General features: G+C 37.9%; 1 protein-coding gene across 2 annotated transcripts in view; it reads right to left on the bottom strand.

Annotated features, from left to right (window-relative positions):
* LOC127548201 (hexokinase-2) overlaps window positions 1–16,606 on the bottom strand; it is a 102,726-nt gene that overhangs the window by 69,740 nt on the left and 16,380 nt on the right. Inside the window, exon 1 of one of the 2 annotated variants that reach the window (XM_051975481.1) lies at window positions 15,869–16,543. The exons of the other annotated variant lie outside the window; for it this stretch is intronic. Coding sequence (XP_051831441.1) covers window positions 15,869–15,931 — 63 coding nt within the window. The 5' untranslated portion in view covers window positions 15,932–16,543. Of the gene's footprint in view, window positions 1–15,868; window positions 16,544–16,606 lie in introns of those variants that run through there. 2 annotated transcript variants of the gene reach the window in all.

The raw sequence follows: 16,606 nt of genomic DNA, 5'->3' as shown, positions 1-16,606 counted from the left end.
TCATTTCTATCCACACCCGAGAGAGGGAAAGAAAGGAGTCATCCATCTAAGAAGAGTTTTTCTCTAGACTTTAGTGGTGGCAGACGCCATGTTATTAATCTGTTTAGATAAAACCTCTTTAGTAACCCGTAGATAATCACTTCCTGGTTGGGTAATCTTCCCCACAGCAATACTTCCCCCCACCCCCTGCACTAGGCTACTTCCTCTATTGGTGGGGGAGGGGAAGGTATTGACATTGATATAATTTTTTATGGAATAAAGACTTGGGGCAAATACAAAGATCCAGATTTCACAAGAGGTAAATTAAAAATAATTTCCATATTCTTTTGCAGGAGATCTGGTTTCAGCAAGAGCAGGAAAAATGAATGATTCATGAATTTCTTTGGATAATATTGATAAAGCAATGTGATATGAATAAAAATGCTCCAAAATGGAGAAGATCCATTGGGCTCAGGTTCTGTGATCCCAGGCCTCACTTGACCTCTGGGTGGTGTGAGCCAGTGATATCAAACTCAAATAGAATAAGACTACATAAGGATCCCAGCTAGGTTACATAGACTTAGAAAACCACCTGTTAGCATTATCTATAGCGTAATGAATTTTTATTTATTTTGTTAACTATTTCCCAATTACATTTAAATCTGGTTTGAGACCACAAGGAATTACCACAAGGTATTGCTCCAAGAATCTGATGGCTATTCTAAAAGCAGCATAGATACCAATCTGTATGGTAGAGTCCCCTATGCCAATGAAATTACAATTCTAGTTCCTGCCCTACCCCAGATAATATTTATTTGTTTTCACTTTGCCCAATCTTGTCTTACTCACCCTAAAAATCCTACACTTTAAACATCTTCAAAGATTGGGTAAGGGTGATAATGAAGGACAAAATACTTGGGGCTCTACTCTGATCTAGCTTTTAAATCTCATTCATTCAGAGAATCAGTTTTTGGAAGGCACCACCTGTTCCAAATTCACACACAGAAAGCCTCTCTATACAGCAACACCTAAAAGTGAGTCATCTACCCTCCACCTGAAGACTTCCACTAGGACACTGAAGAAACATTTCACTTTTGGATGGCTCTAAATGTTAAGATGCTATCAAGTCTAAATCTACTTTTTTGCAAATTCCCTTTTCAATGACTCTAGATCTGCTCTACAGAACAAGTTCAAAACATCTTCATTTAACTAGTACTCACTTATTATGTACAAGGACCATGGCCAAGGCAAATATTTGTAAACTAGGAACTTCCCTCCAGACATTTAAAATATATTTAGTGAAATCAGACAGGTAAAACTATCATATAAGGAAGTCTGTAAGTGCTATGTGAGTTTTATAGGCAGTATATATAAGTTTAAAGGAAAGAGAGGAAAAGAAATGATGTTATAAGAATCAGATTAGACATTCTGAGCAGTGATATCTATTTCAGAAATGAATTGTTCTTGGCTAGTGTGGCAAGATCAATATCTTTGGCTCCATAGGCTGGACTAGCTTTTTCTGGGATTCTCTTCCTAATGGGACAAGCTCAACTGAAACCACTCTAGAGCCTTAAATTGGCCTCAGGATAAATAAGGTTTGAATCATTGATTTAGCTTCCGGGTGGCCTGAATACACAAAAACAGCCCATAAGGAGTCCAACCCTCCCCAAGGCATCTGATTCTGGCACTAGCATAGCCAACAAAGGTAAGGGAGCCATATCCAAATGAATCAATGCTGTGTCATTGCTGAATATCCTTTCCATGCTCTGGTTATATAAGCTGCCCTTTGCTAACTATCAGATAGTCTATGAGTGTCTCATAGAATTATATATCTGCAGCTAGAAGAAACCTTAAAGTCATTATTGTCAAGACCCTTATTTACAGATGAGAAAACTAAGACCCAGAGTAGTTGCCTTGGCCAAGATCACAGAGGTACTTAGTGACAGAATCAGAACAAAAACTGGAAACTCAGGTCCTTTAGCTCTAAAGTCTGCACTGTTCCCACTGGAACCTGCAGGTTGTGGTATGGCTAATGTGAAATACCTATCATATAAAACACTTTGCAGACTTGTTTAAAACATCATATAAAGGGAATGACAGAACAAACTGCTACCTGAAGAAAATAGAATGCCTTACCATTGTGAAATGAAATGGAATACATTCTTACACTGAGCAGAAATGAGGGGGAAAGATAGTCTCAAAGAGACATGGGGATACTTAGGTAAAATGAAGAGGGAAGTAAGCAGAACAAGGAAAACATAACATCAAGGGTACAAAAATGACAATTTTTTTAAAACTTGACAACTCTGATCAACTAAACAATCAACCATGATTCCACAGGACTTTAAAAAAAAAAAAATGTTCATTTCATGACAAATGAAATTGAACAAATCTTAAGAGGCCAAGGTCTTTCCTTTCAGGAATACTATAAGAGAAACATACCCACAACACAGTGTGTCTAGATTTCAGAAAGGCATTTGGATGGGAAAATCTAAATAAATGACAACACAGCTGACTAAACCCAAAGACTGATGATTAACAAATCTCAGTAAATCTGATAAAAGGTTTTTTTATTAGAATGTCCTTAAGCAAGTTCTATTAAACATTTATATGTGTCTTGTAGATGGAGGGATAGTCAATAGTCAATAAGCATTTATTATGCCCTTATTAGGTGCCAGGCACTGTGCTAAGTACTAGAGATGAAAATACAAATATGAAAAAAACAGTTCCTGATCTCAAGAAGCTTATTATACCTCAAGAAGCTTATAATCTAATTGGAGAAAATGACAACTTACAAAAGAACATTGAAAGGCAGGTGGTTCGGGAATAGAGAAATGATGTGAGGAGACTTAGTCCTATTCTATCTCTTTAAATGGAAGGAGTCTGTGACTCTACCCTCCCATCAAAGAGGTTAAGGGGAATATTGATGGAGTAGAAATAACTAAGCTTGACTGGATGTTGCAAGATAAAGGGAATTCCCAATGATAAATTTACTGGAAATTTAGTGGAGAGGCCAAAGAATCAACTTTTCTGGATAGCAAAATTGTATTCTAAAAGAATCTTGTCGAGAAAAAGTCATAAACTGAATAACTGAATCTATGTAAAATCCTACAACTGAATTCAAAAAAGCCAACTACCCAAAGTATAATAAGTTAAGCAAAATATGCCCAGAAAGCAATTCATGCTTTCATTCATTCCTGTGGGTTTTTGTTGGGCAGTAAGCTTACTGAGTCAGAAGGATTCTGTGGAAACAAAAGAGCTAATGGGGTCTTGCTGTGAATTAATAGAAGAATAGTGTTCCAAACAAAAGAGGTGACAGTACTGTTACTGCAAGTTCATATCCTGTTCTGGGCATCATGTTGGAAAGAATACTGACCAAGTTCAAAAAGCTGGAAATGTAAGATGGCAGCCAAAAAAAAAAAAAAAAAAAAAAAAACTACTATCAACTTAAACTGTTGCATCAAGTCATAATCATAACTGACATTTACATGACCCTTTAACTTTTGCAAAGAACTGTGCGTGCATTATCTCCCTTGATCCTCACAACACTGAGATATATATAGCATAGGTATTATTGTCCCCAAATAATTCAATTATGATTTAACATTACTACTTTTGAAGAAACTGAAGGTCAAAGATTAACTGTCTTTGCCCAAGTTCATATAGATAATAAGAATAAAAAGCAAGATTTAAATCCAGATCTCCCTGACTCCAGATTCCAATATTCTTTTTCCTTTACCATATCCTATCCCAGGGAGGCCATATCTACACTAGTATACCCACTTTTAGAATGTAAATTGACCGGCTAGAACAGGAGCTCTTTTGCCTTTTTTTGTGACAGATTCTGTCAGGCTTTCTGGTGAAACCACAAACTCCCTTCTCAGAATAATGTTTCAAATATATTTTTAAAATAATGTTTTAAAATGTAATAAAATGCATAGAACACCAAAGGGAATCAAGGAAAATAAAGATGTAAGTTTTTACCAGGAAAGTTCATGGACCCCAGGCATTCAAGAGTTGCTAGAGCATATTCAGAGAGGGTGATCTGGATGAAGAAGTGGCTTATGTCCCTGAAAGAACATAAGGACCTGGAGGCCACCTAAATCAACCCCTTTATTTTTACATGTGCGGTCTAGGGGGACTAACAGCAATAAACTTGGAATTAGGAAGACTGAGTTCAAATTCTACCTCAAATAACCTGCTATGTGCAGTAGGCAATTAAGCCTGTTTCCGTATCTATGAAATGGGGATAATAATAGCATTTATCAACCAGAGTTGTTGTGAAGATTAACTGAAATAAAATAAAACACCTATTGCCAGTTATCAGACAGATGATAAGCAGCATAGTCAGACTATGAATACAGGTAATCTATCTCTAAATCCAACACTTAACATTGAACCATATATACTGTCTGCAGAAAGCTAGAAATATTTATTTGGAAGAAAAGAAGTCTTAAGGAAAAGTAGAGATTGGAGGGAAAATAAAGACTAGATATATTCTGCATATGTAAATTAGACTTAGAATTTAAGTTATATGGACATAGCCCCAAAACCAACAACAATAAAAAACACATTTACACAAAGTCATCTCATAATAGAACAAGTTGCACTAGAAGAATAATATCCCCTAACACTGGAGGTCTAAAAGCAGAGGCTATCATTTCTAAAATACTAAATAATTTAGTCGAATTTGTAGGAATACAAATCATTTCCCAATTCATAAATGGTCAAAGTATATGAATAGGCAGTTTTCAGATGAAAAATAAGTTATCTAGAATCATAAGAAAAAGTGCTCTAAATCACTATTAGAAAATGCATGTTTTAATTTGTATCCTTTCAGAGTAGCTAATATGGAAGAAAAGAAAATGATAAATGTTGGAGAGAATGGGGCAAAATTGGAATACTAATGCACTGCTGATGCAAATTGTGAACTGATACAACCATTCTGGAGAGCAATTTGCAACTATGCCCAAAGGGCTATAAAACTAATCCAGCAATACCACTACTAGGTCTATATTCCAAAAAATCATTTAAAAATGTTTTTAAAATCATAAAATTATTTATAGCAGCTCTTTTGTGATGTTGTAATGAAAAATAAAAAATTTCAGAAAAACTTGGAAAGACTTACATAAGCTGATGCTCAGAACCAGGAGAACACTGTACACAGTAATAGCAACATTGTGCGATGATCAACTAAGATAAGCTTAGCTCTTTTCTCAGCAATATGGTGATCTCCAAGACAATCCCAAAAGACTCATGATAGAAAATGTTACCCATATCCAGAGAACACTATGAAGTCAGAATGCAGATCAAAACATACTATTCACTTTTGTGAAAATGTTTAATATGATTCTAAATACATAATCTGTATCAGATTGCTTGCTATATTAGGGAAGGAGAAGGTGAAAAAGGATGGAGAAAAAAATTGGAACTCAAAATCTCATAAAAATGAATATTGAAAACTCTACGTTTGGAAATAACTGGAAAAAATAAAATATTAAATGAAAAAATAAATAAATAAATAAATAAAAGCAGAGGCTAGATGACTAGTCATTAGATTGTGTAGGGAACAAATGTTTTGGGAATGAGTTAGAAAAGTTCACCTCTGAGGTATCTTCCAACTCTAATATTACATCTCTATGTTTTGAGTTTTGTTAGAGTCCATATTTAAGAACTCAAGGAACTAGATGAAGGCAAAGATATCCAGGCTAGTCACATTACTAACATATAGTAATAACCTGTCTATATTTAGTCATTAAATGCTATAGACTATATATAGTCTTATAAACTTTAAAACATGTACAATATAGCTAATTATCCAAGCAAAGAGCCTGAAAATTGGATGCCAGAATCACTAAATCTCTGTTAGGAATTTTACGGATCATCTTATCCAGAATCTGTAACCAAATAAGAATTCAAAATACTCAACATAGTTATCTAGTCATTACTTGAATGAGTGATGACTGGCTATTATTTCCTTTAAACACACACCCAACTCACTCCTTTTTCACCCCCTTTAAAAAAGAGAAAACTTAAGAACCTTTTGTGAATGTTCAATAACTTAAGAATGAATAGGGAAAGTCAGTGCTCTTGGCTAGTTTTTCTAGCCTCTTGCTGTGTAGACCAATAATCCTTAGGATTCACAGCAGTGTACAAGTATTATCAGCCACCATGCCATACAAATCAAAGAATCTCCAAGCTTCTATTCCAACTGTAGAGAATGCCATCCGAAGGCCGCACCCTTCAGTTTATAGATGAGAAAACAGGGCTAGACAGAAGGTGACTTGCCCAAGCTTCCATAGCTAATAAGTGGCAGAGGGTGGATTCAAACTCAAGCCTCATGCCTCCCAACCCACGGCACTGCTCAAGGTATTCCTCTGTTAACACGTGAAGAAACCCCTTAGCACTAGGTGTCATTGAGGTTGCTTCCAATGCTGACATTTTATCAATGGTCTAAAGATTCTGGTTCTGGGCCCAGCTCTGCTAAACCTTGCAGATACAATAAAGAGAGTACAGGATCTGGAATTAGAAGATTTGCATTCAAATCCTGACTCTTCAATTTATTATTTGTGTGATTTAAGTCCAATAATAATATATCTGTTTTCCATATATAGCTTTAAAAAAACACACATGAAGGTTATATCATAATGTGTGAATCAGAAAGAATTCTTAGCAATTTAAATCTGAGTTTATCAATGAACATTAATTTCCAGTACTTTCCCTAAATGTCAAATGAAGTCTCAATTAGATGTTTTCTATAGTTCCTCTGGATTCCTTATCTATTGTATAGTAGCTCTGGGTTTCCCAAGGTTCAATCTGAAAACATTCCAGTTTATTTCTCCATTGACTCATGAGGGATACTATTCATTGCTCTTCTATATCACTAATTCTGTCTCAGCCTGCGGTATTTACCACAGATCAATTTTCTGTTTAGGTAAAACAATAATAATAAAATCTTGACAATGGTGGTGTAAATAAGAATGCTTTTCAATTTAAATCTAAATTCGGCTACTAACACAGACTTTGATTGTCTCCTACATGTCAACATAGGAATATACATTTACAATTGGATTTTTAAAAGTTATTATAGGTGTTTGTTAAAAATGGACTTTTATGGATATTTAATCATTTAACATATTTATATTCATTTTAGCAATAGCTAGAGTGTGCTATGGATGAAGTGCCAAATCTAGAGTCAGAAAGACATCTTCCAGAGTTCAAATATGGCTTCAAGAACTAGTTGTATGACCCTTGACAAGTCATTTAACTCTATTTACTTCAAGATTACTCATCAGTAAAATGAGCTGCAGAAGGAAGTGGCAAACTACTCTAGTATCTTTGCCAAGAAAACCTCAAGAGATTCTAAGAATCAGACAAGACTGAAAATAACTAAAAAGCAAATGTATATATCTATTTATAACATATATAATTGTATACAATTATATATTTAAATAAATATTAAAATTCTCTAAAGTAATTACATTTATATATCATGTAATTTATATATCATGTATGTAACTTGATGTATTTATAGAGGACAACAGAGCTGTTATGTGGGGCAGTCCTCCAAGATCCCATAAATATTATCAATATGTAAAATAACATTTTAATGTACTTCATATTATACATTGTGCATAAAATATACTACATATGCATTATAATTGTTTTTGTTAGATTGTATATTACATGGTATATTCTATTATAATATACATTAATACCAGTGTAATACATAATATACAATTCAATAAATATTATGCTATATATTATTGATTCTCAGGATTTGAGAATCTATGAGGCAGCATTGTACAATGGAAAGGCTGTTAAATTTGAAATCTCAAAAGTTAATATTAGAGTTCTGATTCTGTCATTTAGTGCCTGTGACCTTGGACAAGTCACATTTAACCTGTCTGAGCCAGAACTGCCTAACCCTTACTTAAGGGATTAGATTAGATGTCTTCTAAGAGTACTTTCCAGGTGCTACTTACATAATCCTAAGAGTCCAAATTCCTTTTAGTTCTCAGAAAGAAAAGGAAATCCAAAAATCTAGATAAAATCGAATATACTTAGCCAAAGCTCCAAAGGATTGATGGGTTACTAATGAAATTGGTTGATATGCAAAGTTTTGTTTGTTTTTACTGATTCTTGATTCTAAGCTTTAACCTATCCCCTTTTATGGAAAAGAGGGTGGGGAAAAGTTAAGGGAAGCTCCCGGCAGAATGAAGAACATCCTAATGGCTAATTTCTTGGTTTTAACCACCACAAGGCTGGGGTTGCCCATTCGGGCCTGTGGCTGGAAGTTCTATGACAAAGCACTTCTTTGAAGATACATGTGGACAAACTTGGTCTTTAAGAAATGGCAATGCAAAGAGCAGCAAGTTTAAACTATAAAGTTGCCAAGAAAATACTTCTGATAATAAAAGGAGGAATGGCATATCACACACACTTCTCTATCTCTCTTCCTCTGTCTCTCTCTTTGTCTCTCTCCCTCTCTTCCTGTTTCTGTCTCTCTCTCTTTCTATTTCTCTTATCTATCATCTATCTATTTTTCTATCTATATCTTAAGCCCCTTGACCTAACACACCAGTACAAGAACCTAACTTTAGTCTCAATCACTTTCAGACGGTAAAACCAGAGCTTTTTTATTCGGGGCTAATCTCTCCCTCTCATCTTAGTGAGTCCAATGACATACCACATCGGTCACAAACTAAGCTAGGGTGGCTGTTTAGGTGTGGGAATGACAGAGCTGTCATGTGGGGCAGTGCTCCAAGATCCTATTACAACCATCCATGAGTCACAGAGTTTCCTGTTAATCCAGTTCTCACTGTCTGCAGCGTCATGTTTCATACAACTTTCATCCAATGGCATAAGGGAATAATCTAATGAACCCTGGACCATGGGGGCTACCCGGGATCCTGAAACATGCAGTTAAACAGTATATTATATGTACTGAATGATCTTGACTACAAAGAACTTAAGCAGTATGACAATATGTAAAACACTGAAAAATTTAAATATATGACCCTGCCAAAAAATGATTGGGTTTTATGGGACTGCAACAGGACAATCAATAATCTACCCATGTAATAACTGAAGAGCAATGGAAAAGGTAGGTATGAAGTATTAAAAAAAGATAAAAAGCCATTTGGGCTCCATCATGGCTCAACTGAAAGGAAATACTACTCTGAACCAACCCTAATACTTATTGAACTGTTTCCAAGGAAGGCAACAGAGGGGAAAAGAGGAAGATAAGTGAACACAAATGTCTAAGACATGATCTCTTATCTCAAGGAGCTTTATAATCTGACATATTTTGGTTTAACAGAGAAAAAAGGGAGGAGCAGAACAAAGGTCAAGGGTATGTTCATCAGCTGCCTCCACCAAATAAACCACCTCTGTGGAAGGAAGCTTGTAGGAATTCACTTTGCAGATGAGGAAACTGAGGCCCACAGAGAGGAACTTTTTCAAGGTCATATTATTAGGGAGCCAATAAACAAAACTTGAATTTCAACTCAGTATTGACTGTAGAAAAAGGGGTCACAATGTTTTCTTTTGGCTAAGCAGAAGACACCCTTTATAATACTAAATCACTTATATTCTTTAAAAAAAAAGTTGGTGGCTCTAAGAGGGGATTCAGGCAGACATTAACATATATTCACAGAAAGAGCCTTTAGAGTATAGAAGAGAGGAGGCTGAATTGGGACTATAAATCCATCCTAACAACCATATAACTGCAATCCCTTCCTTTCTCTCTGAGCCTCAATTTTTCTCATTTTTTTAAAATATGGTGGGAGGATGGATGAGATAACCTCCAAAGTCCCTTCAAATTTTAGTTTCTATGTTTAAGTTATCTAAACTTAAATCTATGAAACTCAAAGACAAACACAACCACCTGCAGTTATACAAAGCATTACATGTAACTGGTTATGTGAGGGGAGGGTGTGGGTGTGTGAGTGTTTTCTTGAAAAGGAAGGAGAAAGGGAAAAAAGGAGATTACTGGAATAAATTGGATAGGGAATGTCTGGAAAAACCAATTGGATGAGTTGAGAACCAAGCACAGTTGCAGGGAAAACTAGCTAACAGGGAAAGTATTCAATATAGACAAATAACACAACATAATGGGCAAAGGAAAATAGGTTTAACTTCTTTCCTTCATCCAACAGCTGAGCTGTTGATCTAAAAACAAAGACTTTTTAAAATTCCTCCCAAAGTCCTAGAATGAGGGACCATTGTTGGGAAGCAGTGGCTCCAGGAAGGGTGACCAGCTGGCTTAGGTTCAGATCATTAAACAACCCCTGCCTCTTTCCCCAAGCTCTGCCAGTGGCCTGCTGGGTGACCTCTGACATTGTCCATCATCTACTCTATCCTCCCTGCAGGGAGAGGTTCCCAAGACTGGTGCTTGGGAGGTGGAAATCCACAAATAAAAGTGCAAAAAGTTTCAACACCCCTAAATAAGGGCAGCATTTTAGATGAATTGGGGCTCAGCCTGCCAATCCTCTAGGAAAAAAGCCAAGACTCCTGACTCATTCATTGCACAAACTAAATGCTGTCTGGCCAGCAGCAAGTAGGGAGTGATCTAGAACCCTGGGGTTGAGGATCATTTTGGGTTATTTAACTGCAAGTACATGTTATAATCAACCAAGACAAAAAAGGAATCCTCCCTCTACTCTTAAAGGGTCTCTGACTAAGCAAAGCAAATGATAAAAGGTTCAAACCCCTCCTGCACACTTAGGCCACTTTCTATCTTGGAGTGCTTTGTACAGTATTTGTCACTGTCTTCTGCTATATCAGAAATTCCTGAGAATACTGTAAAGGGTGCAAGGCTAGCACTTAAATATTGTTGAATTTAGAATGAAATGACCAGATTTGGAGGCACTACATACCTGTCTGGCCTACAGGGGATGTAGTCAAAGTTAAACTGGAGCTCACCTTAGCCTTTGGGTGAGTCTGGCTCTATTACAGGTCTTATGGGAAAGTCAAGAGATAAGAGAAACCTGAAAATAGTATGACCTCGAGCAGGTATCACAGCACAATCCATCCACGAGTTTCTTTCATGCTGCCATACAAACTTACCTTCCCCAAAAGAAGAAACTGGGAAACATTAGCCTAAAGGGAGCAAGGATGACCAAGCAAAGTCTTAAATTCCAAGAGAGTAAATTGGATTTCTTGACTACAGTTAGTCCCTTAGAGTCAGTAGGCTGAGGTTCAATCCCAGCTCACAGCTGTGTGATCTTGGAAAAGTCATTTCTGTTTTCTGGACATCAAATCAATTTCCTCAACTGTTAATTGAGGGGGCTGTTATATTAAGTAATTTTTAAGGTCCCCATTTATATGAAGAGTGGGATTAAAAGCTGTACTCTAGCTTCTTGTTAGGTGGTTGTTAGGAATGTGTTTTACAAACTTTTAAAGCACAAATAGATATGAGCTATTTCTTAGATTCTTGCCTAATAAGACCAAACCAGTCTGTGCCTGTGGGCCAGCCTTCCTGCCTTTACTACTATTTATATTATTGCAATAGGAAGTTATCACTGAAAGAAGACACACTCATTCCAGTAAATACAAATCAAATGACTGATACACATGTGTATATATGCACTTATGTATGTATAAAACTTTAAGAGCTTCAAGCTTTTGAAAACACTTTAAAACTGTTTTTGTCAGGACAGCAAGAGCTACCTGAGGAAATGGGGAGAGGGAGGACTATTTGAGTGCAAGTGAAATGTGGCTTCCTTCAAGAACTGTTCCCACTACAATGTAGCCTCAAATAACATGACTGCTGAAATAATCACTTCTTAGAAAGCAATTTTAAAGATCTGTGTGTCTTTCTCCAGCACATGGAGACCACAACTGGCACCCGCCAGATATCATCCCCTTCCTCTCACCTTCACAAGGTTACTGGGAAGCTGAAAGGAATAAGTTATTGGAATTCTACAGCAAATAAACAGTTTTAGTCCAATGCTACTTAAATCATTTACTGTTTTTTTTTTAACTTCAAAAATCAGAATAATCTCTTCCTTTAAAAATTAAAAATTTTCCCCAATGGTAAGTGGTAGAAAGCATAGGTAATAGATGTATAGATTTTTTAAATTCAAACTCAGCAATTAAAAATTTTAAAAAGCTTGTTATCTACAAAGCATTGTTATAGGCAGGTAGTTTAGAGAGGTTGACTTCCCTATCCTTAATCAATTTAAGAAACATTTATAAAGTATCTATTCTACTTCTAGGCACTGTTTGGGATTATTGGGAAGATATAAAAATGAACAATGTACTTCATGACTATTGGGAAGCATATACACCCATATAAACTATTATAAAGAGACACATATCATATAAATATTGACACACATATATGCAAAAGGTACTAACCAAGTGCTACATGAAAGCTGAAAGCTGAGAAAGTTATCAACTGAAAAAAAAAAAAATCAGGAAAAACTACATGAAGCAGGCTGCATTTGTGAATTGGGTTTAAAAGATAGCAGGAAAATAGGGGAAAGGAGAATATTCCAATATTGCGAACAGTGTGGGCAAAAACGTCACAAGTAAAGTTTAGGTATACAGTATAGTTTGGCTGACAAGAAAAGAATTAAGTGTTAAACAAGCTAGAAAGCCAATAAGCTTTAAGGCATGAAGCTATACGAATTACAGATTCAAGAACTAAGGATACGTAAGACCAAAAAAAAAAAAAAAAAAAAAGAAACAATCACTGACCTCAAGCAGTTTATATTCTTCAGGGTAGATAAAACATAACCAGTAAATACTCCAATATGGAGCATCAGGTGACCAAAGTTCTGGAACTAGGTTCCTTAGTTAGGTTTTCTGAACTTGGACAAATAATTTCAACCTTCTGGAACTTTAATTTGGGCAAGGGAAGGTATTTGGTGGAAGATTTTGAAAGGTTTTGAATACCAGGCCCTTCAATTTACTGATGAGGCCTGAGAGCCAGAGAAGATTGTTTAATGGTGGAGTAATTTGACCAGATCTCTATTAGTGATGTCAAAAATTGGCCTGGAAGCTATTTGAAAAAAAAAACTTGTTGAATTCCTATTGTCCTAATCCAGACAAGTGTAAAGAAGTAATTGTGACCTATAGTAGTATAGTGGCATTGGGACAAGCACAGAAGAAAGTGAAAATAACTTCAAAAATTATGAAATAGTCCTAAGATCATAAAATTTGGAACTAGACTTGAAGGTACTTTAAAAATCATTTAATTCAATGTCCTCATTTTTCTGATGAAGATCCCAGGATCATAAATCTTGAGATGCAAAAAGACTTCAAAGGTCTGACAGATGCAACTAATTTTACAAATGAGGAAATGAGTTGCAGAGGGGTTAAGAGCAACTCAAGCAGACTAATAATAATAGCATCTTATGTTTATATAATGCTTTAGTGTTCAAAGTACTTTCATGTGCTAACTTTTTCACAAAAACCTAACCAGGAGATAGGACAGACCACTATTATGTGAGGATAAAAACACAGAGGTTCAGGATAGTTGATTTAATGGCATAGCCCAGTTTAGGGCCAGGTCTCTCAAAACTCCCATTCCAATGTTCTTTCTACCATCCCCCACTAGGAGCACAAATTCATTTATAATCCCAAAGGGTAGAAATTTAAATAAAGTAAAGGGCACTTTAAACAAGACCAAGTGCTTTAGGGACTGGGAATATTCCTCAAACTGGAGAAACCTCCAAATGGATAATATTTCTTCCCTTTTTCTCCTTTTGTCTACCAATTCATTAGTGATTTCTCCAAACAAAGCTTAAGGGAAAAAAATTTTCCAAAGCATAACTCAAATATCCACTATCTTTCCAGGACAGATAATCCTAGAAATAAATAAGCAAGTAAATAAATCTTGGCAAGGGCAAGTTGCCTCATTGACTTTGTTTCAATAAAAGGATATTAAGAACTGAGTAGGGGGTGGAATCACTTTTCTTAAAGCTACATTCCAACACTGAGCTGTGGGCAAGTGCTACTTATACAGGGTAAAAATTCAGCAAAAACACTCCTTTTCTTCTGTTGCTTTTCCAAATTGAGGCCCTATAATGATGTGGTTTATTTACAGGATTATTTTGTCATAGTTCCAAGAACAAGGTTTTAACTGATTACATTTTATTTTACTTTTATACTCTTAGCGGTGTGCCTTTTGCCCACCTGCTCTCCTGGATGTATCAGAGATGTATTAACTGCAGACTCTCTAAAACTGGCAACCAAACTTTTTCACTTAAGCTAAAGGAATGTCTTAGTAGACAAATCATTTGGTGTGGAAAAGTTTGTTTTTCCTTCCCCCACTCCCTTCCCTAAAAAGTGGGCTCTCCAGTCACTAGACTGCAATTCTGAGCCAATGCTTGCCTTTTCATTCAGTCTCAGAACACATCAATTACTTCACTAATTCCCTATCCCTACCCCCCACCCTAAATTCTGCAGAGACACAGTCCAAGTTCATCCCTCCCCCTGAAGCCTCCTAGCCAAGAGACAACTGGATCCAGGTCATTTGAAATTCTTGAACTGGGGGAGCAAGGATTATGTCATCCCCACAGAACCAGTGGAGGGAAGATTCAGCAAGAGAGTAGAGGTTAGAAAAGGGACTTTTTTCATGGCAATCCATGGGAATTTTATAAAGGAGGGTCAGAACCAATTCTAAAGAACTTTAGCCAGGTCCACAGTTGGTACAAGAGAGACTGTCTGCAGAGGTGCCAAAAAGGCAGGACTGCAGTCACAAAATCCTAGAGGTGAAGGCTTTCCCTTGAAACTTTTGAAAACTAGCTTTAAATCTAGTGTCCTGCCATCCCACTCCTCACTTTTGTAGAGGTGAAATAGAGAGAAATAAGAAGTGAAATTAGGAGGAGGAGTGTGGGACAAATGAAGCAAGACTTTTTGAACATGGGTGGCTAGGCAGAAGGGACAGGAGGAAATACTTCCCTTTGGCTCACTCCAACTCCCAACCCCTGTCACCACTGGGGACAAAAGAATCAATCCAACTTAGAGCCTGTCTGTCTTTTTGTTAAGTTTGTTTAAATAAAGTAAAGGGCACTTAAGTGATGCCAAATGCTTGGGACTCTAGAAATACCAAGCTGGGGCAATCTCCCAGTGCAGTAAAAGGGACCAGCTAAGAGTGGGGAGGTTTAAGACAGCAAAGAAACAAGAGGAACTTACAAGAGAGAAGTTTTCTTCCCTCAAATCCACACGCACTGGGGACAACAAAGTTCCTGTCACGCTCCACCCCGCCCAAGTTCCACGTCAGGATAAGTTGCCCACACAAGTTTTCTCTATTCTCGAAAGAGGATAAAGTTAAAAACCTCCCTTAATTTTTTCGGAATCTACAGCACGCCTGAAGTAGAACCGAGGCTTTTCCAATCTCTCCCATAGTTCCATCAGTGGTCTCCCAAACCACGTGCGCAAAGACTTGGCCCCTCAAAACAAGTGAAAGACGTGTACAGGGCTTTTCGGCTGTTCTTAGGGGAGGAAAATCCGCTCCTGTGGTGTACGTACGTGTACACACACTCACACAAACAGCGCTAAATCACACGCGCTCCCGCGCACACACTCGCTCTCATCCACCCAAGTGCGCGCACACCCCCGGACTTCGTTAAGCGGACGTGGCTTCGGCGGAGGAGTTTCCCAGTAGTAAAAGTCTTTTCCGGCTCCCCGGGGTAGGGTGGGGAGAAAGAAGGGCAGGAGGGGTCTGTGCACCGCCCATCTCCCTCGACTTGCACGGCAGCCCCGAATAAAATGAGTCCAGGATAGGGCTCAGGCTCCCAACCTCCGGGAGGAGATTAGAAAAGCCCGGGCAACCAAGGGTGCAAGATCTGATACTTCTCGGTCTCCGGGGGCTGGCGGGCCCGTAAGAGGAGGAGAAGAACGGGGATAATATTCTGCCTTACCGGCCCTCGCTTACCTTCTGTACTTGGTCATGGTTAAGTTCCGTGAAGAAGTAGGCGAGCAGATGCGAAGCTATCATGTTCCAGCTGTTCTCGATAGGGCTAGTCGGATCCTGTGTTAGGACAGAAGGGGAGTGGAGGCGAAGGCGGCGTGGATCTAACCGGCACGGGGCCGCGCGTGGATGAGGCTGATTGTGGAGGCAGGGGAGTCCCAGACAGTCAACCGCAACTGGACCTGAGGCAAAAATCCGCTCTCAGGACGCCTGGACTCGAAGGAGGTCGCGGTGCCACTTAAATAAAAGACGGAGCAGACGGATGGAAGGGGAGGGAAACGATTTAAAAGTTTAAAATCTGGCCGTCTCAAAGGAAAAAAAAAATGTTTCTTTCGCTGAATGGGCAGCGTTCGCTAAACGGGTAAACTGTTCCAGTAATAGACCCCCACCAAAGTAATCGTCGGCCAAAGCCAAACTTAAACCGAACGCCTCCGGTTTAGCAAACTGGCACCGGCCCTAAGAAACACGAGTACTCAAGGAGCAACTGAACAGACAGTGAAACTCAGGATGAGCGACGCAACTAATTCATCGAATAGAAAACGGCCTCCCTGGGCTCCCCGCGTGTCCGGATCCCCTGGTGCTTCCCGCCTGTCTACGCTCTTCGCTTCAGCCCTCTCTCAAGTCCCGTGGCGGCGGCGGTGGTAGTGGTGGCGACGGAGAATTCGGGAGGACTTCTAGCTCTCGCTGGAGTTTCACGCAACA

The sequence above is a fragment of the Antechinus flavipes genome, chromosome 2 (assembly GCF_016432865.1).
Source record: "Antechinus flavipes isolate AdamAnt ecotype Samford, QLD, Australia chromosome 2, AdamAnt_v2, whole genome shotgun sequence".
Lineage (NCBI taxonomy): Eukaryota > Metazoa > Chordata > Mammalia > Dasyuromorphia > Dasyuridae > Antechinus > Antechinus flavipes.
Note: the sequence above shows the minus strand (reverse complement) of the source record. Positions and strands in the feature narration are given on the sequence as shown.